The sequence below is a fragment of the Oryzias latipes genome, chromosome 16 (assembly GCF_002234675.1).
Source record: "Oryzias latipes chromosome 16, ASM223467v1".
NCBI classification, from domain to species: domain Eukaryota; kingdom Metazoa; phylum Chordata; class Actinopteri; order Beloniformes; family Adrianichthyidae; genus Oryzias; species Oryzias latipes.
Genome location: NC_019874.2, coordinates 16,196,384 through 16,223,733, shown reverse-complemented (window position 1 = coordinate 16,223,733; position 27,350 = coordinate 16,196,384). Strand labels below are relative to the sequence as shown.

Sequence of the window (27,350 nt, the reverse complement as noted above, 5' to 3'; positions counted from 1 at the left end):
GTGAAGTGATTTAATGAATGGAGAAGATACGAAGAATAGTCCTACAGGAGGAAGATAATTTACTGTGAGAGCTTAAAAAAGATAAAAATCAAAAAGAAATGAATAAACGTTGGTGGGATTATTGGTAACTCCTTGAGATTCCAACACATTTTCCACCTCAGCACAGACGAGTTGCTTGAAATCAGGTTTAGATGTTAGTTGACCTATCCTTAGTTGGGAAGCCATCACAACTGATTACTTAGGACAATACTAGCTTATGTTTCCTCTAGACCACAGCTGGCCAACCCTGGTCCCCAGGAGTCACAATCCTGTCTGGTTTCCAGCTGTCCTTGACCATCTCTCTGCTGATTGGTTGACTCAAGTGATTCCACATCCTGATTGACTGAACGCAACTGGTTTAGGCTGTCAGCATCAAGCAGTCCAGGGAGAGCTGGAAACCAGGCAAGGTTGTACCTCTTGAGGAGTAGGGTAAAGGCCAGACCTAAAATGTTTTAATCTTTACATTTGTGTCGATGCTACTGCCAGAATTCCAAAATACATTTTTTTCTGAATTTACAGTTTACAGTCATTGCCGCTGAAGTCAAAATATTCCAAAATGTTTGATTAATCTATTGGTAGAACATCTGGATTTCTAGTATTTAGGCTCTCATTTTCTGTCATAGTTAAGAAATTGAATTACAGTTGTCAAATAATTTCCAGCAAGAAGGAAAGCATTACAATAATGTCTATTTTATTAACTGAAAACTTAAAGTAACAATTTCCAAGTCAAGAGAAATAACTGATATTGACAAAAAAAAAAAAAAAAAAAGGAAAACAGACAATCCATTAACACACATGGACACCAACAAACATCAGCACATTTCATAAATTCTATTTCTTCCTCTGCATAGATGGCAAATTAGTTTAATCTAGAACTAAAAGGAGTGTTGAATCACAAAAACATCCATAACACACATACATTTTTATACTGAATACAAGTGCTCAAAATGTGTGTTGTATGATGCTAGAGCTCACTTAGTTTCTAACTTGAAAAAAAAAAACAACCAAAAAAAAAAAACCCATGTCCTTGTGGTGAATGCACCCGAAATGCTCTGTCAGTCCTCTGCAGAGCCAGGCACATGGCAAAGCTGTGGATGGAAGCTGACTTTACTGGCTCTCCTCTTCACGTAGGAACTGGAACACGGAAGAAAAATCTTTATTGGCATAACCGCGAGCGCACATCATACGGTAGATCTGATGGGCTAAAGAGCCAAGAGGGACAGGAGTCTTTGTGTTTGTGGCTGTGTTCTGTGCGAGGCCCAAATCCTTAAAAAGAAAAGAAAATACGCATTAAAAACCTCAGCACAAATGAAAATGTCAGTCTGGAAAAACAAAACCACAAACCCACATATACCATAATGTATATTTTGTGTTCTGCTGAACATTTACAGGCTTCTTTCAGTGGAATGGTCTGGACAGACATCCTTTTTTTTGTAACACAGCTAACAAGGTCTGTGATCATTTCTAACAGATCTTCTAAAGAAAACGCTAAAATTTATTGGAACTTGAAAAATTCTTAATGTTAAATAATAATATTTTATTGTTTAAATATGGCCAGTTAATAAATCTGGCCATAACTTACTTTCAATCCTGATCAAAGGTTTATAGACTGACCTTTGCCATCAGCTGAGTGCCAAAACCTCCTTGGTAGTTATTCCCAGAGGGGACTCCTTCCATAACTCCTGGCACTGGGTTGTAAGTGTCACTAGACCAGCACCGGCCTGAACTCATGTTCAGAATTTTGGCCAAGAGTTTGGGATCAAGGCCAAGTCTGTGAAAGAAGCACATGGCTTAGTTTAAGATACTGCAGCTGTACATGATGACGACATGCAGAGGTTTTCCTGAGCTTCTACCTGATGCCCAGGTTCATCGTCTCTGAAGTCCCAATCATCCCAATCGCTAAAAGCATGTTGTTACAGATTTTAGCAGCCTACAACAAAACATAATGGGATCATGACAAATGTATAGTCAATTATGTAGTTTAAATCAAGCTCATTACAGGGGACACATTTGTGATCTGATATGACTCAAAAAGCAAAACAAACAAAAAACTTTTTTAAATCTGCCCAACCAAATAAGATCCACATCAAAATTCTTTTGCTATGGCTTTTCTCATTAATTCTCTGCACCAGTGGAAACTACATTACACCTTGATTCTGTTTTCTACATAAAAGTGACTTTTTTGGCATTCATCCTTTGAGTATTGAGAAGTGTGGATCTCTATATAGTCTTCTTAAACCAATATTACTGGACATATTATTTATATAATGCAATGTTGTACATTAAGTACAAAAACATAAACCCTCTGAACAGTAGAAACAATAAAACTAGTAGAGCTTTTAGTTAGAGGCGTATTCGTGTCCTCTGCACCCCTCATTGACTTTTTATAGAGTGGCCCAAAAAATTGAAATGATTATGTGTCCTTTAGGGGATTTATGATGTGTTTTTGAGCTAAATCGTTATTCATAAAACTCCAAAAATTGACAATAAACGCTGTGCTTTACACATCTTTTACATTTAAACATCATGGGTCAGGTCAAAACATAATTTACTGTGAGATTTCACCCATACAATTTATAAGCATTACTGCTTTATGACTACAATAGAGTTGACATAACTTTATACATATGATGAGATTTATCTGTAAAGACCCACAGTAAACCAGACAGATTGTTAAAACTTGATTCTGTTTAGTCGTCATTATTCCCCACATAGTGGCTCAGGTACGATGACAAAATTAGTCATTTTGACAGTTTGACTTCATGTGAATATTTAGGGTAGACCGTGATGACTCTTCTAACTTGCTTTTGCTACTAGGTAAATGTGTTTAGGGGTGTATTCACACCAAAAAAAAATCTTTCTGTCCTTTTCTTTTGGTCTGGATTCAGAATAAACTTTATTTTTTTATTTTCTACTTTTCGATACATTTTTTTGCAAGCAAACTTATACTTGTGCAGAAACATGTGTACGAAGATCGCAAAACCTATTATAGCTCTTGATTAAAACACACATATTTGGAAATTATTCTGAATTTTAATGGTGCTTGCTTTAAAGTGTGTTTAAAAGGCTTCTGTTTATGATTTTTTAACCCTTGTGCTATCTTAGATGACCCCACCCTTACATTGACGTGTTCTCCCTACCATGACAAAGGTGGATAAAGGTGGAAAGATTTCATGTAATCAATGGACACCAGTGAAGATCACAAATCATTTAAGAAAAAAGGTTCAGAGCACTGTCTAGTGGGTGTAGATGACCCAACTCTCAATGATAAAGTGCCTAGGATAGCACAAGGGTTAACAGTGAGGCTGTCTGAAAGATGGTTACTGGTAAGGAGATGAGTCCTGTGTAGTTCACCTCACAGCATGCTAGCCTAGCAGCAGCCCTGCAGAGGTGAAGGCCGTTAATGGTTCATTCAATTCAATTCAATTTTATTTATATAGCCCAATATTTACAACATTAGTCATCTCACTGGGTTTCATACCAGTAATTGTGTAGTAAACATGAATCATAAAGAACAGAAAGTCATAAAATACAATAGCTGATTGCTAAACTAAACTAAAAAGACTAAACTAAACTGCGCATCACTGCCCTTAGACCCTCCTTTGCAGTAAGAAAAATATCCCCAAAAAAACCCAAACGGATTCTGGAAAAAAGGAAGAAATCTCAGGGATTTCCACATGAAGGAGAGATCCTCCCAAGGATGGACAGGTGATGTACCAGAACACTTGGAGAGAATTAGCTTATCTAACGCTACAACTACCGGTACATATTTTATTTTATTCTCTTAATTCACAGCTACAGCAGCTTGTTAGTTCCAAAATAAGCTGATGTTGTTTATTTAGAACTTTTACACCATAAGGTAACCGTACTAAGACAATTCGGAAGTGGACCAAGGTGTCCGAGTCCGTTTTTTTTTATCAAGACCAGAATTCACAAGAGCGTATTCACACCAGCACACTTGACCCAGACTAATGTGGTAAATGAACTCTGGTCCATTTCAACCAAACCAAACAAGGCAGGGGTGATCATACTCTTAGTTTATACTTTTTAACTCATATATAGTATGGTTTTCTCACATCATAACGCACATACAATAAAAAGAACATGTCAAAAATTGTCCTAATATTTCAAAAGTTTGGGAGATTCCTTCATACCTGTCCAGTTCCAACTTGACCACAATAAACTATATTAGCTCCCATACAGGTAAGTAGTTCTTTGGCTGCATTAAATTCCTCCTCGGCGCCTCCAACCATAAAGGTCAGGTTACCCGAACTGGCAGCGCCCACACCTGAAAAACACAAATTAACATTCACATAAAATTTATGGACTTTAATTACATTTAAAACACTTTAGTGAATCACGTTGCTACCTTTCCCTCAATGAAACCTTTGTAAAGCTGCTACAGCCTTTTTATAAGACACACTTAGTTTTTTTTTTTTTTTACTGAATGTTACAAAAACGTTATTTCTTTATCTTTATCATTACCCATTATCATTGAAAATCTTAATGCAGCCATTGCAGAAAGCCAAACATTATGTCGTTGTACACAGTCATAGCTAATAAAGTATTAAAAGTAAGTCTAAGGTGCAGCAGTTACTACATTCTCACACTCCAGGAACCAGATTGGTTAATTTTCATACGGTTGTAGGCACAGCTGTTGCTGGTCCAGGTTCATGTGGGGTTAAAAGCTTAACCAGGTGCAAACCATATGAGGGCCAAGAAATTTGCCAAAGTAGTTCCATAATTAATCTTTAAGTTTGCAGGAAGCAAGCAGAGAGGGGCAAAAGTAGGTGGTAAATGTTCCCTTTTATACATTGCAGTGCTAGAATAGTCTTGTAAAAGAAAAAAAGGGGAAATGCTGTGTTACAGTCAATGTGTGACAGTTTAAATTACCGTAAGCACAACTCAATATATTAAACACTTAACCTGTGAAGTGAAGGTTACAATCACTGACAGTAGCATGTCTTCACATTTATGGTGGAGAATATAAGAGATGGTAGAAAGATGGTAGTTTTGGCTGTAATTCTGGGATACAATCATTAATGTGTGTATTTTTTTTATTAAACTTGTCTGTGGGGTAAAAACTATTCGTGAGTCAACACTTCTGAAATTTGTCCCACTTAAAAATATGAGCAAGGTCTATAAACCTTTGATCAGGATTGATCATATGTGATCATATACACACTTTAGCTCTGAGAAACATAATGTACACAAAAGAATCCAGGAAATCCCCATGTATGATTTCTAAATAATTTAATTGTATAATGGAGCAGAAAATAAGTATTTACCTCATACAAACAAAAACAAAAGATTCTGTCCTTGACAGAGCTAAGGCCCAACACTAACCCTACCTGTATTACTGCCACCTGTTTGAACTGAATATGTAGTTTCTACTGAAAGTTTCTGATTTTATGAATGTTTTTGTTTGGCCATAACCAAAGAAAAACATGTCCAGATAATATTTGTGTGTCACTAGTATCCAGGTAAAATTGGTAATGGGTAATGTAATATCTTATTTTCAGATTTTCCTTTACATTCTTTAAATGACAACATTTCAAATCTTTATTTCTAACAACAAAACATAGCACATGGGGCCATAAAAGTAACTGGAGTAAAAAGTCTGGAAATTGTTATAAACACATGAAAGGATGAATATGGTAAATCATCTCTAATTAAAGACAGCTGTGCTTTTCTAACCTGGATTCCTGTACTTCTTTTTTTTCTGTTCATAGAACTAGTCTTCAAAGCTTATAACCAATATTAGAAGACAACTACATATCACTATTATCTGGTTTCCACTCCACTATATGTTGACTCTAAGATTTACTTTAAAATATTACAAACCACTTTCAACTATCAAGGTGAATTATGGATCCCTGTTATATAGTTGAGACTGAAATTTGAAGATCACTGAATACCTGTGACCTAATGACCCTCCAGAGAAATAAGGATGAATCAGCATCTTAATATAATCAACCAGTATGAGATAAAATAATCTGTTTATTTGTATGCGGTCTGTAGTATGGCTTAGGTGAACAGCAGGAATACTAATATGAAGACAATTATTCTGAAGGGATGGCTCTAAAAACCCATGGCTATTTAATTATTTCCTCTTTTCCTTGTGGACTTATGTTTGTCCTAAACAACATAGCCACTTTACTTTGGACCCCCCCCTCTTTTTTTTCCTCACAGAGATACTCCAATAAGAGCTAAAACCATAAGATTGATGTCAGTATCAAAGCACATTCAACAGTCGATTCTGCACTGGCTGCAATGGCAGCAGCATCAAGAAAAGTTCAATAGAAATAGCAGGAAAAGTTCAATCCATGTGCACTACCAGGGGATAAATGAGTACATAAATCACTGCTAAGCTTAAGAGCAACCAGAGTAATGGACCAACTTCAACTCAAAGAAAGTAGCTTCTCTGACAGTTCAAACACATACATTGGCTACAAGATCCTAGTGCTCCAATTTTTTACCTAGCAACTGCAGCATTGGACACTAAACATGGAAAAAAAACACACTACATGCTACTTTGACATGCAACCCGTCTCCAGCATTGTTACGGTAGCATAACTTCGTTGTTTAAATGTCTTCAAGTGTGACCATCAATGTGAGATTATATATTCCAAGACTATTTTAAAAGATGAATGCAAGTATTTGTAATATGCAAAAAAAAAAAGAAAAAGGTTTAGAGTGCCACAAAAAAGTTAGAAATGATGTAGCTTTTTTTGAAAACATAAACTGTGAGATTTTTTTTAAATAATCTACTTTAAAAATAGCATATACTGTTAAAAACTTTAACTAGCCACAAAAAAATAAAATAAGTGAAATTTAGCTTGTGGGCATTTAAAAAAAAACTTATTTTGATACATTTTTTAAAAAGTCAAAACCTAAATTAAGAAACCTAGATGTTAATAGCTGATAGGTTTGGGTTTTTGTTTTAAGTTTATTATTAATAATAACAATGGTAAATGGCGTATACTTATATAACGCTTTTCTACCTACAAGGCCCAAAGCGCTTTACAGTCACAGTCCCATTCACCCAGTCACACACACATTCACACACTGGTGGCGGCTCCGCTGCTGAACACAGGCGCCCGCCAACCAGCAGAGGCAAGGTGTGGCTTAGTGTCTTGCCCAAGGACACATAGACTAATGTGCCTGCAAGGCGGGAATCAAACCTGCAATCTTACGATCATGGGTCAACCGCCCTACCGCTGCACCACGGCCGCCCTAAATAACAATGGATTGGATTTTTCTTTACTTTTCCAGACGCTCAAAGTGCTTACAATGTGTGTCCATTACTCATTCACTCCTCAGTCATCAGGGCTCCAGACTGCGACCATTTGGTCGCATTTTGCGACCAAAATTTGAGAGCGTGCGACTGAATTTTACATCCAGTCGCACATGTGCGACCAGTAAATTTGCCTCCCCCACCCTCCGTATTTTTTATACATTAAACGTGGAAGGGGCAAGTCAATGATCAATGAAATAATCAATGAGACGCGAGCGCACACGCACGCAAACACACAAACAAACTGGCACACATACTCATGAGACGAGAGCACACACTCGCGTAAGTGGCTAAAATGCGTGTAGGGGGAGGGGCCTAGAGATAATCGAGCGCGCGTAAACATCTGTGGGAAGGAAACGGAGACAAATATCATCACAACCTGTGCGTGCATCTGAGCTATGAGCAAGCGAACCATTGATTCATACCTCCGACCTGCGGCTGGTGTACCAGTGCCAGAGTCTACAGCAGGGGTCTCAAACTCGCGGCCCGTGGGCTATTTGTGGCCCCCACCTTGAAATGAAAGTTTAATTTTAATGCGTCCTGCCAGTTTGTATGAATGACATTGTCATTGTCGTGTGCGGAGCTGACAAACCAACCAATCACAGTGGAGTAAATGACTCTTGGGGGGCGTGACAATGACCGGGCTTGAAAGCAGGAGACCTGACAGCCCCCTCCCCGGACCACATGAAGGAGTTCCTTACTTTGCTTTTTAGAACGTATCTATTCGCTCGTAATTTTCTAAATGCACGCAGGCCGTGCTGAACCTTTCTCTGGGTCGCACAGACACGGAGTTTACGGGGGTTACGGTTAAGCGCGCTGCGTCGCATCCCCCCAATCAAACGGTTTATACACGGCTGTCATGGCAGCACACCGCTCCCGCGGGAGTCAGGTCAGCTGAGGAGAATAAATGTCCCACACCTACATGCGTGACAGCTAACGGGGCTTGAACTTTAAACACGTGTGAGCAACAACACGGTTTAGTCCGAGACGCACTTAAAACACGTGGGGAAAATTCAAGGATAGAAGTGTTTGAGATGAACCAGCGGCTCGCCTGGATCATTGGGGAGACCAGGCGGGGGGGGGGGGGGGGGGGGGGGGGGGGGGGGATGGCGAATCTGCAGCGAGACTGAAGGAGAACAGGAAGTTGAAGTTCAATTCAGTTCAATTTAGTTTTAATATTCCTCTCCCCCTTAGTATGATCTGTGTTATTATATATTTTATATTTATTTGAATGTTTTGTAATGGATTTAGCCTATTTTTAATCAATTGGTATTTTAAATTATTTCAATTTCTCACCTAACTACAAAAACCATCAGGACACATGTCCCATAATGCATTGTTTTGTGGTCATAGGGCAGCTTTCAGTCAGTTCAGTACTAAATTTACAGCTGCGTTCGGTAGGTTGGGGCCTTGCTGCTCCCGCCCCTTTCTCCTGATATTTTTGTGATGATTGACAGGTGATGTTGGAGCAAAAACAAAAATATATGTCACACACCAGGTGATCTGAACAGCGTTGCGTCCATCTGGGTGATCTCAAACACGCTTATTGTGCGTCTTGGCTGCACTTATTTGGTGTCACCAAGATAAATTTCCATCAGTTTTTGAGCCTCTCTCTGATCTCAGGTATCTGTATTAATTGTTCTGATATCCAGTGAACATCGCCTGTTCTTTTACAGTTTACCTTCTTCTGTCAGTTTACCTTGTTGTTGCATCTTCAAAAGTGCAGATTAAAATGTGACACTTAATTTGAAACAGCACATTGTAATTTCTGCATCTATTATTAAAGTATTTATTCGTAATACAGTGGAAATTAGTAGATCTGGTTAGCATGTTGATTCACGGTATGCGCCCCTAAATTTTCTGGTTGTGCCCCTAAAATTTTCAGTTGGGGGCCACTGTGCTCCTAGTGAAAAAAGTTAGTCTGGAGCCCTGGTCATACTTAGTGATGGTAAGATACTGATCTAGCCTACGGACCCTCTGACCGTCCCCAGGACTAGGGCTGCACGGTGTGAGGAAAACTCGCGATTTGCGATATTTGTGATCAACATTGTGATGACGATATAACTTGCGCTACATGAACGAATGGCAAAACAACCGAAAACATAATTTACATTTCACTGCAACAGTTGAATTTAAATAAGAGAAAACATGCCTTAAATTATACTCCAACTCGTCACGTCGTCTAGATAGGAGGTGAACATCCACCATTAAAGAGCTCCATCCAATTGGTCGAATGCATAAATGGATTTATTTGATTCTTTAAATATTTCAAGCTGCCATAGGATTGTTTTAGCACATTTAAGGTAACTATTTATGGCAATTTTTGCCATCTTTTGCTATATGCGTATTGCACAGCTTGATATCGCGATAATGATAAATTTGCGATTTATTGTCCAGGGACATTCGTACGCATCCACACACCAGTGCAGCCAAGCTGGAGACAAGGAGGGTGAAGTGCCTTGCCCTAAGACACAACAACAGTGGGGGAGAGCAGGGATCGAAGCCGCGAACCTTCGATCATTGGCCGACCTGCTCAACTGCCTAAGATGATATATAAAGTAAATTGTGTTTGGTTAGCTTTTGGCAGCTATAATCTTACTTAGCCAATAATAGTAAAAAAAATTGAATACGTAATACCACAATCATGCACTCGTATTTTTTATGCCATTGCATTTAATTTTTAACAAAACACAAAGAAACAGGAACAAGAATATTCTGTATCAAAGGTGTTTGTTCTTTGCCATTAAACTTTACATTATTTCTGCGTAATGTTACATCAAATAACACAAGCCTCTCTTACAGTTGCTATTCTGAGGGGAATCATATCGACTGAAGGATGAGACCATAATTTTTAATCCATGCTAAACAAAAGTTAATATTATATTAATAAATATTAGATAACTTACCACCCGACACAGGTGCATCCATGAAAACTGCCCCTTGCTTTTCAGCAGCTGCAGCCATCTCCTTCGAAACAGCTGGATCAATAGTACTGGAGTCAATCAATAGGGAACCTTTCTTTACTTTTCTGTTGAAAACATCAAACTCCATTAAAATCCTGTCATCCTGACACGCTTACACATTTGAAAGAGAAAGAAAGAGGAGGTTACTTCAGAATGCCATTAGGTCCGGTGTACACATCTATGACGTTGGGACTAGAGGGCAGCATGGTAATAATACGATCTGCTTTGTCTGCGACTTCAGCCGGATTATCCACAATCTGCAAAATACACAAAATCCCATCTTCAGAATAAAAAAAATTACAGAAAAGATGTAAAAATAGATGTGTAAATTTAACTTGCACTACCTGTGCACCCAGCTCTTGCACCTCTTTGCAGAACTCTGGGAACACATCTGTAGCAACGACTGGATATCCATGCTTTAGCAGATTCTTTGCCATTGGGTTTCCCATGTTTCCCAGACCGACAAAACCCACCTGTGTCTTTGAAGACATATGCCTCGCAGAGACTGTAAAAAAATAAAAAATATGTATGTTTTTTTTTACTATTACTCCACTTAGGGACCACTCACACATGATGAGCAATAAAACACAGTGCTGTCATCCTTTTACCACTTGAATTTACTAATTGTAATGTAATTGCAGATAAGGCTTTCGTTCATTTAATTTATTCACTTTGAAAATGTTATTCTATTAAGCACGATAAAATTAATTAAGAATATGAGAAGATTTTAATATAGTGATAAAATTCACAGAAGTACTACACTGTACACCACACAGTAGCTCAGTGCAGTCTGCGCAAACACTGTCAGTATGCAGGCATTATGTTTAATATACTTTCAAAGTAATTTTACATTTTTCAGAATAAAATCGGAGCATTTTTACCTAATTCTTTACATTAAAAAACACACCTTCGTTTTGAACAGAATACTAGTATTTCCTTGTGCAATATTATAAAACCCAGTAAAATTGTCACGGACATTGGAGATTACATTACACGAAAGGAAAAAAAATATTTCTATATAACACATCTCCCTATAGCTTTTTACAGCAATATAAAGGCACACTGGGTGCAAATTCTTCTGCTAATCATAATCGATACATTTTCATTATTTAACCTCCAACATTTTCATCGAAATGAACAGAAACTTCTCCACAAACGAGCCAGTTTTACGACCAAAGCATTCGGTAAATTTACGATAACAGCTAAAAAGACGATTTACGTCTAGACAAAACGTAATGAAGTTTTACATCGTATCATTGTCCTTACCATGTACCAGGTCAACATGTTTGCGATATCTTCCCAATAAGTAAAAGGATCCTTTCAACACTGCGGCCATGCTTCGTTCCTCTTGACCTTACGTAAGGCGTCACTGAACGTACGTGAATGACAGCTTCTCCTTCCAATCACGTAACAGTCATGCGCAGCACGCCCTGCTCTCTTTGCCACTTAGTTTCAGGGGGAGGGGCTAAAGTCATGACAGTTGCTGTACATTAGCTATGCTTTTGTTCATTTTGAAATGGTCACGTTGATCTATAACCCTGCGTGGAAAGTATGATGTTTTTTTAGATTAACCAGTAAAGGTTAAATGAGAGCTCCCTGTCACTGCTTACTTTTAAAATCTGAAAATTGTACTTTAAAAGCTAATTTACATTTCTGTTTCAGTTGTTTGACTATATTGTTTTGAGTGCGCAAATGCAAATGTATCTAAATAATAATTTACATCATTTACCAGAGATAGTACCTAAAAGGCAGTCACTAATAAACTGCACTCATACATTACTAGTGTTTGTATAAAATTTCCCACTGCTATTCACATTACCATTTTAATTGCTGTCTTTATTAAAAGTATACTGAACATAATTTTTTTATAAATAACCCCTATATTGGTAAATAAAAAGTTGTCTGTCAATCCAAAACCTTTTTCGGAAATGACGTAATGTTGTTGTTATTCCCGGAAGAAGACCCAGGGAAAGCACTGAACTGCGTCAACAATAGTTTCTTCTAATCATTTGGATTTCCGCTGGGCTTCAGAATGTCAGCAAGGTAAAATACTAAAGACTTATTTTCTTAATGTTAGTAAACGTTTTCCTCCTATCTTTTTTAATGTATATTTAGAAGTTTTTCGAAAAAACGCAGTTGCGAACTGTCATACTAGCAACAATAACCTTGTCCCCCCTCCAGCTATGAGCTAATGTTATTTTCTGCCAACTGAAACGGTTTGATCCACGTTTATAAAGCTCAGCTTTTGACATGATTTACATTTAAAATGTTAAGCTGAAAAAGGTGTGTGCTACATTACTTTTTTAAAAGCGTTAGCGTTATGTATATCTTGAAGAGCGTGGCTAATGCTAACTAGCTAAATAGCTTCGTTAGTAGATAGATCAGCCTTTGATCACTAGGCCTCCTCCAGAACTTTCTTGGCAATGATTGACTTGTTACTATCGTATTTAAAAAAAGTCAAATTAGGTCAGTTAGAATGTAATTAAAAAAAGGTAATACATATTTTGTCAGTTTTTGACTTGTTTTCAGGCCTTATCACGATGAAGTCCTAAGGGGGGGTATTCCAGAAAGCAGGTTATGTTTGTTACCACGGTAAGTTTGAGGCTAAGGAAGCGGATAACCTCAGCTTTCGGTGCCAAAAACAGAGGTATGTTTCAGGGTATGTCAAGGTGCCAGCAACTCATGCTCTGAACATAACCTGGTCTGGAGCAGGTTTAGTTGAAGGTTAGTTTGTTTTCAGAGAGGTGAAGGAGCATGACGTGTCCATTTCAAGATGAGTGGATGAAGAAGCTCAGATAATACATTTTCCACCATGAGAGGCTGACAAGACCATGTATAGATGTTTAAAGATAAACTTTTTTACTTTGATCTAACTTAATTGTTTGCTTCAGTTAAGATAGTTCTTTTTTTTGTAGTTAAGTCTGCTTAAAAATAACACGTAGTTATCAGACAGTTATTTTACTTTCATTCAAATTAATTCAATTAAGTAGGTGTAACTTTGGTGTAGCTGTTAGGCCGGCATCGCAAGGAATTGTGGGGGACTGTTTTACTGTGTTTTGCTGAGTTATTTTATCCTGTTATGTTGAATTCTTTCTGCACCATGAATGAGAGGGAGGGAGAGGATGATGAGTTTTTTTAGCAGCCCTACTTCTTAGTTAACTTAATGTTAACTCGGAGGTGTGGTAAATGTCATTACTTTTCAAATTGATGATCCATTTTGTTTTAATCATTTTATTGTTATAAAAATGAGTATATCTGCAGGCTCAAACTTAGACATATGAGAGTTCAAGAAGTACAATAAATTAAGATGAAAAAACATGTACGGTAATTGAATTGGAGTAATATGACATTTAGTTTGATAAATATGTAAATTTGAGTTGTGAAAAAAATATTGAGTTGTTACCAATTGAATTAATTCATTTAAGTTGGATAATTTATACAATGTATATGCATCACAATGAAAATAGAAATGAGATAGAAACTCGTGCGTTTACTTTGTCCGTTCTTTGTCTCCAAGCAGAAACTCTTTTTTTTGCTGATGATGCCGCTGTATTACTTTATTGATGGACGTATAATCTTCATACGCCATCTTTAAAATCTCAGACTCCGTCTCACTAAAGTATAGCGCTCTCTTTTGTTCTCCACTCGTTTCCATGGTGACTCTGGAAATCAGCGATCCATTGAGAATGTCTTTATGTACTCGGCGTGCACGTGCATTAACCCAGGGTTACCAAGTCGAGCGTGATTACGATTACTCATATCCGGTCTTTTGGAACCGACATACCCAGAGTGAGCAAGTTCAGGCGGATTTCAGCCAGAGTTCAGGGTTAAAGTCAGGTCAGGGTAGTTTAAACGTGCTTCCTGGAATACCCCCCTGAAGTCAAGATGGAACCCCCCCCCTTTTTTTTTTCTTTTTTTTTTTTTAAGCAACAGCTAAATAAATATCCTGAGTGTTGTTTTTTTATTTATTTACTTTTTTTGTATTGTTAACCAGTTAAAATGATATTTACTTTACTATTTAACAACTGGACTTGTAGCTTACTGCTTAGCCTGCAGACCTGTTTTTTTTACATTTCCTTAAAGAAAATTGTTTTTTTTACTGATGGGGAAATGATTCATTTCAACTGAGTCATTAAACAGTGAATACACTGTTTTATGGACAAGTTAGAGTTGTAAATACTCATGTGTGTCTGAAATGTGGTCACTATTTGCATTCTGACCATAGGAAAGTCAATAAATGACACAAAAGGGTTAAATTAGATACAAATTGATATGCTAAAACAATGCAACTATATATATCAAGCACAGACAGATATACATTTAAAATGAATTGTGCTCAAATTCCCAAGTTGAATAAACTTTTGTGTAGAAAAACTGTGAATGACAAACTGAAATTGTTGTGTGGAGGTCATCCTAAACAAATCCACTGTCTTCAGTGGGGACGTCAAATACATGTCATAAGTACAGGTGATCACTGATTTTTTTGCATCATGATCTCCAAGATCTTGCAAGGCATTAGTTATTAGTCATTACCTAAACATTTTTAACATTTTAAGACCCAATTAAAATTTTAGCTAACCCTCCGAACATGTAGTCACATGACTCCAGTTAAGCTGAATTACCTATTGTGGTAAAATAACCCAAAATGTGATGTCCAGGCATGTAGACCCCAGGTCTTAGTTTGTTAAATGATACGCAATCACTTAATTTTTTTAAATCTAGCATTTAAACATGGACATTTTAAAACTGTTTTTGAAGATTTCATATACGTAGTTTCTTCTTTTTGAATAACAGATCTATAGTTCATTTCAAAGGCATTTGATTCTTTTCAGCTATGCATTTGAAAATAAAATGTTTATATTCAATGTTTTTTCTTTTTAAGCAACTGCTGAATGATTAATGGCACTGATCTTGGATAGAACTTCATTGAGCAACAACATGGACACATCAAATTTTGCCCACGTGGTCTTCCAAAATGTTGGGAAGAGTTATCTGCCCCACGCAGCTCTGGAGTGTCACTACACCCTGACGCAGTTTATCATACCACATCCAAAGGACTGGGTTGGCATATTTAAGGTAAATAAATGTCTTTTTCATCAGTATTTAAACACAGTGTGTTTGTAATGTTGTATTGGTTGATACTGTATGACATCTAACGGGTCATGAAAAGGGGAGTTTCTATGGCATCACTAGTACTTAGCTATAACTTGAACATGAAAGCATTATAGCATATGACAGCAAAGATCAGAATCTTGCTTCAAAGTGTGGCTGCTATAGTACAGACATCAGAATAGTTGAGATACTTTCAGTTTGTCTATTATATGTCACATATTTCAAAACAGGTTTTGACTGAGGCAGGAAGGCATTTTAGCCACACTATGTCAGTGTCCCATATGGATCTCATTATAGGAGCGTATTCAATCCATTATAGTGGCAGTTATTCATTTCAGCCACAGCTGAAGTGTAGCAAAACTCCTCTAAAAAACATGGTTTTATGAACTGTAGATAAGATAAACGTTGACACTGGCAACACAAAGAATAAAACATCTGTTAGCGCTGCTGTCTGCTCAGTTGTACTGCTTACGTTAAATATGTGTCCATGGAACTACTGATCCATAAAAGTGGGTTATTTGGTTTGAATGATTAAATTGTCTTTTAGAATTTGATCACATAAAATAACACGTTGAAGAGTTTATCATTTCCTTCTTATATTAATGTAGATGTTAAAGAATCACTCTTAATTATCCATTTATAACCAGGAGCCATACCTTGGCAGGGCTTTTCCCTGATCGTGAAAAAAACTTCTAACCCTATAAAAGTGAGATTTGTTATTTTTATTCTATTTTAAGGATTAGTTAAAGGGGGAAAATGAGATTAGTCTGACTTTGAGTTTAATCCTTTCTGTCCGATCTTTTTTGTTGAACCTTTACCAAAAAATTCAACCATTGTTTTAAAAAAGACTTATTTCACTGATTTTACATAGACACATATATAATAAAGGGATTATTATTATATTTAAATGTATACTTATTGACATGTTTGCTTTGCTGAAGAAAAAAGTCTTATTTTCAAGATATAATTGTCTGTTTTAAATGAAACACAGTAGACAATCTTACATTTTCTAGTTTTCTCTGCGTCTCTTATCTGGAATGGCATAAAATACACAGAAAAGCTGTTTATTCGGACATTGATCATAAAAATCTTATCCTGTTTGATATATTTTTCATGTTGTGCCTATGTTCTTGGTTCATCATTTTAATCTGATTTGGTAATTGGTGTATATTTGGTAAGATTAAGATGTGTCCTGTTCTGAAGTGTGACACCTTAGCAAGACTGGCAATAACTGATACAACAGCTAGTAGATAATGCAGGACAACGGAGAGGATCAAAATATAAAATTGTCAAGAAATGATTACCTTTGTAATTTCAAATATGAAAAGATTTTTACAAAATTAGATAAGAGACAGATTTTTGTCTGCACCTTAAAAAAAGTTAAACTTCATTAAAGACCGATTTACCAAACTGTGAGATGCTGTGCCACAAGACTGTTGATTGGAAGGTTTTCAGTTTGGCTGAAAAAAACATAAAAGCAGTAAAACACTCAAATCTGGCCTTTCGGACGGATCTGGTTAAGCATATGAATCAAAGGCACCAGGAAACGGCACTTTTCCGATCACAGCCTCTGTGATTCATGAACAACTCATTCTTGAGTTTATATGGGCTGACTGGCACATGGACAATGCACAACCTCCTGCCACATTAATCCAACTCACTTCTTTTTTCTCCCCAGCTTTCTCCATGGACCCCTGAAACTTTTTGTAGTCATCTAGTCACAGAACTACCGTAGTTTTGCCCCTTGGCTTTTTCTTCTCAACATCTATCCTATTTTTTCCTTCTTTTTAGGCTAGTCCTCTCTCTTTCTTATTTACTCACATACCAGTCTGCTTTAAGTTCCTCTCAGTTTTCACGCAGCATTACCTCGGCCTCTAATGAGTATGCTGGTAAGGGCTAGCCTTCAGTAATGACACTCCCTAACTAGGCACATGTTTTAATTGCTTCCTGTTCTTAACTGCTGGGAGCTGGGACTTTGCTGTTTGACATTGGGGGTTTTGAAGGCACAAGAGCTTTCTATCTCTGGCTCTGAGGAAAACTCACAGGCTTGTAGCTGCAGGCTGTTTGCACACAGGTGAGGAAATCAGATGTTGTAAGCAGGCTGAGCGCATTAAGTCGTCCTATTCCTGCTCTTCACCATCTCATGGAAGTTGTTTTGAGGAATATTTAAATGTTTTAATATGGATTGTGGGTGTTAAAAACTCTTTGAACTGGCCTTGTCGTGAAGTCGTGTGTGCACCAAAAACCAGCCAGTCCAATGTGACTCTGATTTAGTTTGACAGTTTTATGGCATTGGTCTGAAGTTATGGATGTGTTTTCTGCACTCCACCCCCTCACGAAACATCACTTAACAACACATAAAATACTTATAATTACATTTTGGGCTTACATTTTCAAGTTGCCCGTGTATAAAATTTTCACCTATTTCCCTCTTCCGGTAGGAAGCGACTTGTTGCTGTAATTTTGCCACATGATTTTTTTTTTTTTGTAGCAAACTTTATTTGTTCGTTTTATCTCATGTTGATGTAGTAAGTGAGTTTTGGTGAGGTAAAGTTCGTAAATGTCTTACAGGTTGGTTGGAGCACGGCGAGGGACTATTATACATTCTTGTGGTCTCCTCTCCCCGAGAACCATGTGGAGGGAACTGCAGTCAACCGAACCGTGGTCTTTCAAGGTTCGATCATCCATAGTTTGCCATGAATCTCACACCCTGTAATAACTGTATGCAGGACAGCCAAACAGAGATTTTTTAACATTTTAGTAGGCTAAAGGTTCAAAGGTCATGTCATACACTCACGTCTGAGTGGCAGCTGCCTTTAAGCTGTTCTTTTAATAGAACTCTCTCAACAGGAAGGAAAAGTTGCATGAAATGCACATATTACATTACTTTCACACACATGTGCAGTGTGGGCTGGGCTGACTTTCGGAATGTAGTTGAATGTCCCTCACTGAATCCTAATTCTCCTTTTAGGATACTATGTGCCAAACGACGACGGCGAGTTCTACCAGTTTTGTTACGTGACCCACAAAGGTGAGATCCGTGGCGCAAGCACGCCGTTCCTGTTCCGCGCCAGCAGCCCCACAGAGGACGAGCTGCTGACAGTGGAGGACGAATGCAACTCGGACATCCTTGTAGTCACCACCAAAGCCAGCTTCCTTGAGGTATGGCACCGTCGCTAGGGAATTCTTTGCCAGAACAAAATCTGTAAACAACGTGAACACTGTGTGTTTCTTTTGTGTTTCGATTAGCAAAAGGTGGAAGAAGCACAGCGAGAGAAAGATGAGCTCCTCAAAAACATGGCTGTCCTTGAGCAGGAGAAAGAGCAACTGCAAGCTGAGATGGAAGCCCTGCAGAAGGAGTGTGAACAACAGAAGGAGACCTGCACCCAGCTGAGAAGAGAGAACCAAGTAAGCAGTCATGTTTTTAAGAAGCCATGTGCTCCACAACTCAAATGGAGACAAATGTTTCTCTGTGTTAAACTAGGAGCCCATGTAAAAAAAAAGGTCAGTGGTCTTTTGTTGTTTTGTTTTTTTTGACATTCAAACCCTTTTTTTTTTTTTTGGTTTGTTAGTCGCCTAGCTCCCCCTAGTGAAGCAGTCGAGCCATGCGAAGAAGTCTGCCCTTATTAGGCAATAAACAAATAAATCACTGAGAAATAAACCAGCAACATAAAATCCTGTTTTTTTTATAGCATAACATTAAGTTTTAATAATTCATCTCGTCTTTGGCGGCCATAAATCTATCTCTTTAAAAGTTTTGGAGATGAAAATATCATTAGGGATTTTTCTGAAGGGTGCTAATTTTATGAATATACTTTATAGGAATGTTTTATGTTGTGTGAATCTGGGGACTCCAACATTCTTCACATAAACAAATACCAAACATTTGATTTAATCTTCAAAGTACACTTTTTTCCAGCTCTTATTAGTGATTTTGACTCACTTAACTTAGAATCAAAGATATAAATACAAAACTTAACTACCTACCTTAAAGCAGGGATTACTTAGTACTTCCTAAATTGTGTTCCTAAATCTGTTTAAGTCCAAACCCAATTTGTGGTTCCACACTATTGTTTGTTTTAGCAATTAGAAATGATTTTAAAGCATTTCTCCAACTTTATTGCGGTTCTTTTTCTTCCAGGAAGTGCAGCATTCTTCCCAAGCCCTGCTGGAGGAGAAAGAGGAGGTCAAGAGGAGACTGGAGGAGGCCACAGCTAGAATTGTACAGTTAGAGGAAGATCTCATTGGGGTCACTCAGAAAGGCCTTCAAAAGGAAACTGAGTTAGACGGGTAAAGTACAGCCTTGGGGGGTTTTTGTTTTGTTTTGTATTTTTGCCTTCTTGCATAGTTGTTACAGATTGTGACATATTTTTTGCCATCTCTTATAGCCTTAAAGATAAAGTGAAGAAACTCACAACAGAGAAGGAGGCTCTTGAAATTCACCTAAAGAACGAGAAAGATGAGAAGGAGCTTTACAAGGTAATTTATTATTATTTTTAAGACATTTTTCCTTCGTTACAGTCCAAATTCACTTGCATTTGAAACACGATTTTAATTTTAAACCCTAAATAAGACACAGTGTCCCTTAAAGAATAAAGTAAAAGGGTAGTCAGGCTTTAGTCTGTCATTTTGATGCAATATTTTCTTAATAAGATGCTAACAACCGCTTATATTATATGAATTTTGTCACAAAGTTTTCCCTTGGCTAAAATAATTACATTTAGAACGTTGAGTTACTCTTCTTTTTCATGTCTTTTTACGCTGACACAGTTATTCCACAAACCCCCCGTAGAGCAATTTAGTGTCCGCATAGCTTTCCTTGGTTTGTATCGTTTTCGTGTGTCTGTGTTGCGGTGGCCACTACACAGGAAGTGGGAGTGCCTCGCCACAGAAAAGCAGCCAGAAACCCATATCTAATTTAACTTGTGCCATCGTGCCGGGCTTGTTGCGAGAGGAGAACATTATGGGGCTATCCGAGTCTTCTGTAATTGAGATCATGCCTCGCTTAGTCTAACGGTTTTATCTAGATGTGAAATTCTTTAAAAGTCCAAAAGCAACAGTTGTGTAACTCAACTTTGCTTGTGATTTGCTGCATCTTTTGAGTTTGTGCTCACTTTTCCATGTTTGCACCAGATTCACCTGAAGAACCGGGAGCTGGAGAACACTAAGCTGAGTGCAGAGATGCAGATGCTGAAGTCTGTAGATGTGAACAAGGAAAACACCATAGCTCAGTTTAAAGAGGAGGTGGGACGCTTGCAGGCATGCCTCACAGAGAAGGAGAAACAGCACAGGGACATCCTGGCCAGAGTTACCCCCTTGGTATGAATTATTCTGTCCTTAAAATGTACGCACATGTATAATAATCGTTTATATTTAATAGATGTGAAAACACTTCACCTTATGGCTTTTCCAGGGTGAAATGAAGGCTCTGAAGGAGCAGCTTCGACAGAAAGAGGAGCAGCTCCAGGCCACACAGCAGCAGTCGTCTTTGTTGGCGGCTGAATTAAGAGACGCGTCCAGCGCACGTGACCGCACCATGTCTGAACTGTACCAGATGAAGCTGGAGGCAGATGCCCTCCGCCAGGCCAAAGCTGACGCTCAGTCGCAGTGCGTCCACCTGGAGGCCCAGGTGGAGCAGTTGAAGGCAGAGGCCAAACAGGAAGCGGTGAGGACGAAGGTCAAAGAGTTTGAAGCTTTGAAGCTAACTTCACACAAACGAAGCAACAGAATATAGATAAGATTCAGGATTCTTTAACAATTGGAAATATTTACTTAGTATTACCTGCTGCATTTTCTGGAAAATTAAATGTTTTTTTTTTAAAATCAAATTCTAGCGAGGACCATGAAGTTACTTTTGACTGATCATTCGTGTCACATGACAGCAGTTCTTAGTCTGCCAAATTCTTTGTTAAACCCAAAAAAAACAACTAATAAGCAAAAGTAAATGAAAATACATCAGCTATGTGTTTTGGTTATCTTGAAATCTTTAGCTGTTAAGCATTTCAAAAATATGTAGCATCAACACCTGCAGCTAAAAAACCTTTGACTTGCTAATTATCTAAGCGATACAAACGGACATTACTTAGAGAGCTGATGCTTCCGCTGTTACTTACTTTTTACAGTTTTCTGCTCATTTGGCCTAAAGGTTAAGAGAAAACAACTTGGTGAAGGAGCTAATGGGTAACATCAAGGAAGGAGATGGGGACAGTGCTGTTATTTATCTGTGTATCTGTTGGGTCCTTTTGAACAGTTTATGTGTCATATTAGCAGCCTGGTGCTGTTTGTTGCCTGCAGCTACAGCAGTTTATGGTGGTTTGTTGTGTTGTGTGAATTAATGACTGAAAACAGTACATTTTCATCTGACAAGGTTAATAAAAGCATCAGAGGAGTCCCTTACAAATGAAACAAATTTATTTACTAGCAGATAAATAGAAGAAAAAAAATGCCTGTTTTGAAAAAAGGTTTCTGAAGTGTTAACCTTTTTTTTTGACAAAAAAAGTTAATTTTTTATTTTTTGCTAACGAATAAAAACTGATCAATAAACCAAAGGTTTGCATACATAACAGTTATATTTAACTCTTTAAAAACCTTGTAATCTAACACAAGATAGGTGTTCTTATACCTTGTAAGGCTGGAGTAACACGTCACATGGACTTTCTAATGATTACAATAATAAATGATGACATGTTTGAGTCTCCAGGCCAGTTGCTATGACTCAACTTCAGACATCTTTGAGTCTCTTTAATATTCCAGTTTCTTTAGAGGACAAAAAAATAACCATTTCATTGAGTAGTTTTTACATGGATCAGAACTGTCCCGTCAAGGTTCTGATCCTGTTTTCCTCGTCCTGTTTCCCATGCAAAGGCCAAAGAAGAAGGAGAAGCTGCGGCAGACCTGGCTGTGGCAGCGGAGCTGCAGAGAGAGGTGGAGGACTTAAAGCTGCGGCTGCACATGGCCGCAGAGCACTACAAGGACAAATACAAGGAATGCCAGAGACTGCAGAAGCAAGTGCTTAAACTGTCTGACCAGCAAGGGGTAGGTTCTGCTGAACATCAGGCAGATTTTCATGTAAAGAAAATACTATTTTGGATCAAGCTTCTGTACCAAGATTCAGTTGAGACATTTTCCTTCAAAGGTTTTATGCTGATTCCCAAAATTGTATTTGTCCGTTTAGGAGCCAAAGAAAATCTCAGCACAAGATGTTCCCATGGTTCTTGCAACAGGAAGTCCAGACACATCAGTTCCAGGTCTGATGTCTTAACACACATGTTGACACAGCGTAGTTGGAATTAGCCTAACTCCTTGTTTTTCCTTGTTTTAAGCTAAACTCAGGATTGATTGCATTTCAGTAATTTTGGCAGATTCTTTTACATTCACAATATTCATATTTACAGTAGTTAATGAGAGTCAAAGAGTTTGAAAATCTTGCTAGCTTTATCCTTATGATTCTGCACCAGAGAGCAGCTGCTGACTTTCCTCCAGTCGGCAGAAATAAAGAAATAGATTTTCAAATCAATATTGTATTCTACAACCATGCTTCTTGGTTTTTGAGTTAAAAAAATTAATGAATAAATCAGCATTAGGGAAGTTTTTTATTATTTTTATGCAACAAATGTTTATGTATCATGTTTGTGTTTGATCTAGTTATGTAGATAAGCAGACACTGGGTGCTTTATATGTCTTGATCCCCCCCCCTCCCCCCCTCCTGTGTCTCCACAGGAAGTCCAGGTTCTGCTGATCCCATGCTGGAAGCAATCATCCAAGAGAAGCTGAAAGGCATCAGCAGAGAGGCGTCTGACAGGAATGACAAGTACAGGAAATACAAGCAGATGCTGATGGTAAGAAAACGTTTGGTTTCCGGTCATGTTTGCTCAACACATTATGATCATCTAGAGCTCAAATGTAAGAGGAAAAAAATGACGAGGGGGGCCACTGTTTGTTCTTAAATAGGAGGAAAAGGAGCGTAGTTGCATGTTTGTTGATGAACTGGCTAAGATGGAGGCGAAATTTAAGGAGCAGCTGAAGATCAACGAGAACCTGAAATTGCAGCTGGCAGCAGAAGAAGATCGTTACAAGGTCAGTGTGGCTGAAATACAGACGCTAAGCTCCACTCAGACTGTCGGCTGTATTTCGCTGTCTTCAAAGCAGCACCGTCCTCGAACCTTTCTGAGCGGAGTGTAGCTGGTCTAGCTCAAAGATCAAGGATTCGATGCTATCTCCCTCTTCGAAGACAGTGGCTCTGACAGTGTGGTTTATGAGCGGGCCTCTCTGTTAGACGACAGTTTATTGCTATTTATGTCAAGCTCTGGAGACGACCAAAGCTCGGCTCGGAGGAGTCTTCTGTCGTCCGGCCCGGCTAATGCTGTGCTTGGCTCGGGTCGGACGGATATTTGCTTAGTGTCTCTGAGGAATTCAAACAGGTTGTTTTGCTTTGAGCTGTGTCGCACGTAAATCAGAACTCTGCAAAAGGAAAGCTTTTATGGCCGCAATCAATTATCGTCTCACTGAGGGCTGACTACATTCGTAACACATTTTTTAAATCAGCAGCACTTAATAAAAGTATATGAATAAAAAGTTTATTTTGTTTTTTGTAGTTTTAACGTCTTCTGTTTCCTTCAGAGTCAGGTAGCTGAGAAGGGACGAGAGCTGAAAGAATTGAAGGACACACTCGGGCTGATTCTGAAGGAGAAGGAAAAACTGGAGATGGTTAGTGGCGGCTTTAATTTTCTGTTTTACAAAGTTCTGGCTCCATAAAAATTCCCCAAAATGCGCCTTGCTCCTGCCATCTCCCCACTTTCAATCTGGTCTGTGTTCAGAATGTCTCTAATTGTAGATGCAAAGTAAATGAAGTCCTTTTTTTTTCATTCAACTATTCCTGGCATAAGTTGGGTTGTCACGTACCTCAAGTGGTCCTTTAAGATTATTTCAGAAGAGCTGCATCGTCCAATTAGAGGTCTAGACTGTAAATGATCTTGGTGTCAGCAAGTGACAATAAAACTGGGAACTGTCTCCTTCAAAATAGAGTAGAGATCCTTTTTTTAATGGAATTGTCATTAATTAAAGTTTTTATTTTGACAGGACATAAAGCTCTGCTTTGACAAGCAGACACGTTTTTTTTCCTGGTTTGTAAAACCACCAAAGTTGAAATGATGTGGGAATGTGGTTTCCTATAGGTCAGGGAGGCACCTTTTGTGTTCCGATGATTATTTTTTTAAGTAAACTCTGGTTTAAACGGGAAGAAGTGGTGCGTTTTTCACAGTTAGACCCTGAAACCCTCACTTTCTCTGTACAATGTCACTTGAATGAAAATAACTGGCAAATGTACATTTAAATTGAAAATCAGAGAAGGAATACAGGAAGGATTTTTAACCACTTCTACTGTTTGTTACTCAGGAGGCACAAAGTGGTAGCAGTAGAAAAGGAGAACAGGGGGCAAAGGAGAAAAGCAGTCTGGAGGAGCTCCAGACTAGCGTGCCTCTGTTCCTGCAGTACCCTGTTCCTTACACCCAGGACACCCCCACCCCTCTGCTGGTTTCTCAGAGCCCCAGCAAGCTGCACTTTGGGAACCCGTATTCCATCTTGGATTCAAAAGGTGAGCCAAAAGCGACACGAGCTGCATTGACGGTTGTTTATGAAAGCGTTGCTCCTAACCCATCTCCTTGCAGACGAGACGGAAGAGGAGTTCTCCAACGAGCAGCTCAGGCTCCCACCCGTGGGCCCTCCCTCCTGGGACAGCAACGTGGTGTGCATCCAACCCACCCGCAACCCCAGCCGGCCTGAGGGCCATAAAGAGTCGGAGGAAAACAACAATGTAAGCATCCACGGCTACAATCTAATCCTTTCAAATCAGCTGGGACCCTCTGAACCCAGTGCTTGCTAAGATGCTTACATAAGAAAAAAAAAGTGACGAGTCAGTGTTTAGCCAACCAACAGAAACCTCAAATTTTTCCAAAATCAATGCAGTTTTATGTCATTAAATAAGACTATATTAGTGATGTGTGCATTTTTTCCATTGACCATTAATTCATGTTGGAAAAAAAAGTTCCTTAACATTCAAAAGACAATTATTATGTCAGAAACATCTAGAAGAGTCGTCTCTCAAAGGACTGTGCGAGTCTAACACATGCAGTTCAAGATGGCTGATGGTGTCTGACAGAAACTGTACGATTTCAAAAGGATAATTGGAGCATTTATGTACAGCTCTCATCTGCTGCCGACTGGGATTTCCCTCTGAACTTTTGCAGTAATGTCTTTCCTGTTCCATACTTTAACAGGAGCCACATCAGAGTGCATGTAGCTTTGATAACATGGATTATGATGTGCTGTCTTGTTTATGTGCAACGGGGCAGCTGCACCCAGTATCTTGACATTTTGTGGAGTTCATTAGTTTGTGTTTGAGGGTTAACTTTCCACATTTCCTTTATTTTATTTTTTTTTTCCATCCTTTTAGGTTAATACCAATGAAAAGCCCACTGCAGCAGAAACTCGGAGCCCATTTGTGAATGATGGACAGGCAGCCTTCTGCTTTGACCCCAGGTAACCAGCATAGATAGTAGTAGTAGTAGTAGTAAGAAGTTTATTTCAAATCAAATCAACATTTACCTGGAAAAAGAAAATAATAAAATAGTTGAGCTCCTATAAATGCCATCCAAACTTGACACATCTTAACATGATCATATCTGGTTTGTTAGATGTGTTTGAAGTTTTTGTTAGCCAAGCAGCCGGCCACCCACCTCACGTCAAACAGAAGCTCTTTTTAAGGTCGTGCTTCTGGGTTTTGTGACATTTTCTTTCTCCTCTGCTGTCTCCTTCCTCTCGCCAGCATGGACATGAAGCGATGCCCCCTCTGTGAGGTCATCTTCCCGCCGAACTACGACCAGAGCAAATTCGAGGAGCACGTGGAGAGCCACTGGAAAATCTGCCCGATGTGCAGCGAGCAGTTCCCGCTGGACTGCGACCAGAAGGTGTTTGAGAACCACGTGCTCACCCACTTTGACGGCCAGCCGCTCAACTTTGACTAGAGAGACGGAGAGAATCAGAACATCCGTCTGTCCAGTTACTGTCTACCACTGAAATTATTCACTCTCTTTCTGCATGTACTGGTATGGCAATCCTGTCTTTAGGACTATACTGCCTTTCCTTTTCTTACTTTAAGAAGCAGTTTGAGGTCATACTTTGAATTACTTAATTGTGTATGCAGGGCTTCTGAGTCTGTTTTCTGTTTAATTATAAAAGCTAAAACGTTTTCCTTTATTTGAATTTAAGAATCATTGTAGAGGGTAAGGATTGTGTGATGTGTAACTGGACGATTTTAAATGGTTTTGGCTCCCACAGATCTTTTAGGCTACAGGTTGTATTTCAAATCAGGGAAAAGAGATATGTGTTTACCAGACTTGCAATTAAACACACAGATACTTTCTTCTTAAACATTAATGTACAAATGTACAAAGCAGAGATGCATTGGTTCACTTTACACAGTCAGGGATAAATCTTCAGTGATTATATCCATACCAGATTTTTTCAAATCATCTATTTTTAGCATAACTGGTTTAGATTTGTTTCCTTCTGTTAAAAATCTCAGCTTCTTTGCATACAAAAAATAAAATTCTAAATATTTTCATATCATCAGCTAATCCGTGCATGCAGAGCTTCTGTTGAACTTTCTCCTTTTTCTTTTCCAATATTAAATTATTTCATTTAGAGAACTGTTTTCATTAGTTTTGTGAGTTTCATGTATAATAAAAACAACTAATAAAGTCTCTTAAAACTTTGTTGTGTCCAAGTCACTTTGTAAAATAAAAATACCAAACACACACACGGGACAAATGATCAGCAGAAGCTTTTTATTGAAAAAGAATATTACAAAAGTTTACATGAAGCAGCTTTTTCTGCAAATACAGTACATCTGTTTTTGTTTCTATACATTTTTTTTTTAAGTT

General features: G+C 38.3%; 2 protein-coding genes across 3 annotated transcripts; one reads left to right on the top strand and one right to left on the bottom strand.

Moving 5' to 3' along the window:
* Positions 1–709: 709 nt before the first annotated feature.
* hibadh (3-hydroxyisobutyrate dehydrogenase) lies at positions 710–11,684 on the bottom strand. The gene is made up of 8 exons (XM_004077826.4): positions 11,566–11,684; positions 10,644–10,804; positions 10,447–10,556; positions 10,243–10,364; positions 4,194–4,327; positions 1,893–1,969; positions 1,654–1,810; positions 710–1,305 (listed from the first exon to the last, which is right to left on the bottom strand). The coding sequence occupies exons 1-8, from the start codon at positions 11,633–11,635 to the stop codon at positions 1,147–1,149; spliced, it is 990 nt and encodes a 329-aa protein (XP_004077874.1). The 5' UTR covers positions 11,636–11,684; the 3' UTR covers positions 710–1,146.
* A 557-nt stretch (positions 11,685–12,241) lies between these two features.
* tax1bp1 (Tax1 binding protein 1) lies at positions 12,242–27,181 on the top strand. Of its 2 annotated transcripts, XM_004077825.4 has the most exons (18): positions 12,242–12,342; positions 15,182–15,375; positions 17,983–18,085; positions 18,383–18,573; positions 18,661–18,819; positions 19,553–19,701; positions 19,800–19,890; positions 20,545–20,730; positions 20,825–21,076; positions 22,276–22,446; positions 22,586–22,658; positions 23,131–23,249; positions 23,362–23,487; positions 24,031–24,117; positions 24,805–25,003; positions 25,077–25,222; positions 25,862–25,947; positions 26,234–27,181. In XM_004077825.4, exons 2-18 carry the CDS (start codon positions 15,199–15,201, stop codon positions 26,430–26,432), a joined length of 2,514 nt encoding a protein of 837 aa, XP_004077873.1. In that variant the 5' UTR covers positions 12,242–12,342; positions 15,182–15,198; the 3' UTR covers positions 26,433–27,181. The 2 variants fall into 2 exon arrangements, with proteins under 2 accessions (XP_004077873.1, XP_023819660.1); XM_023963892.1 differs by lacking the exon at positions 24,031–24,117.
* The last annotated feature ends 169 nt before the right edge of the window (positions 27,182–27,350 follow it).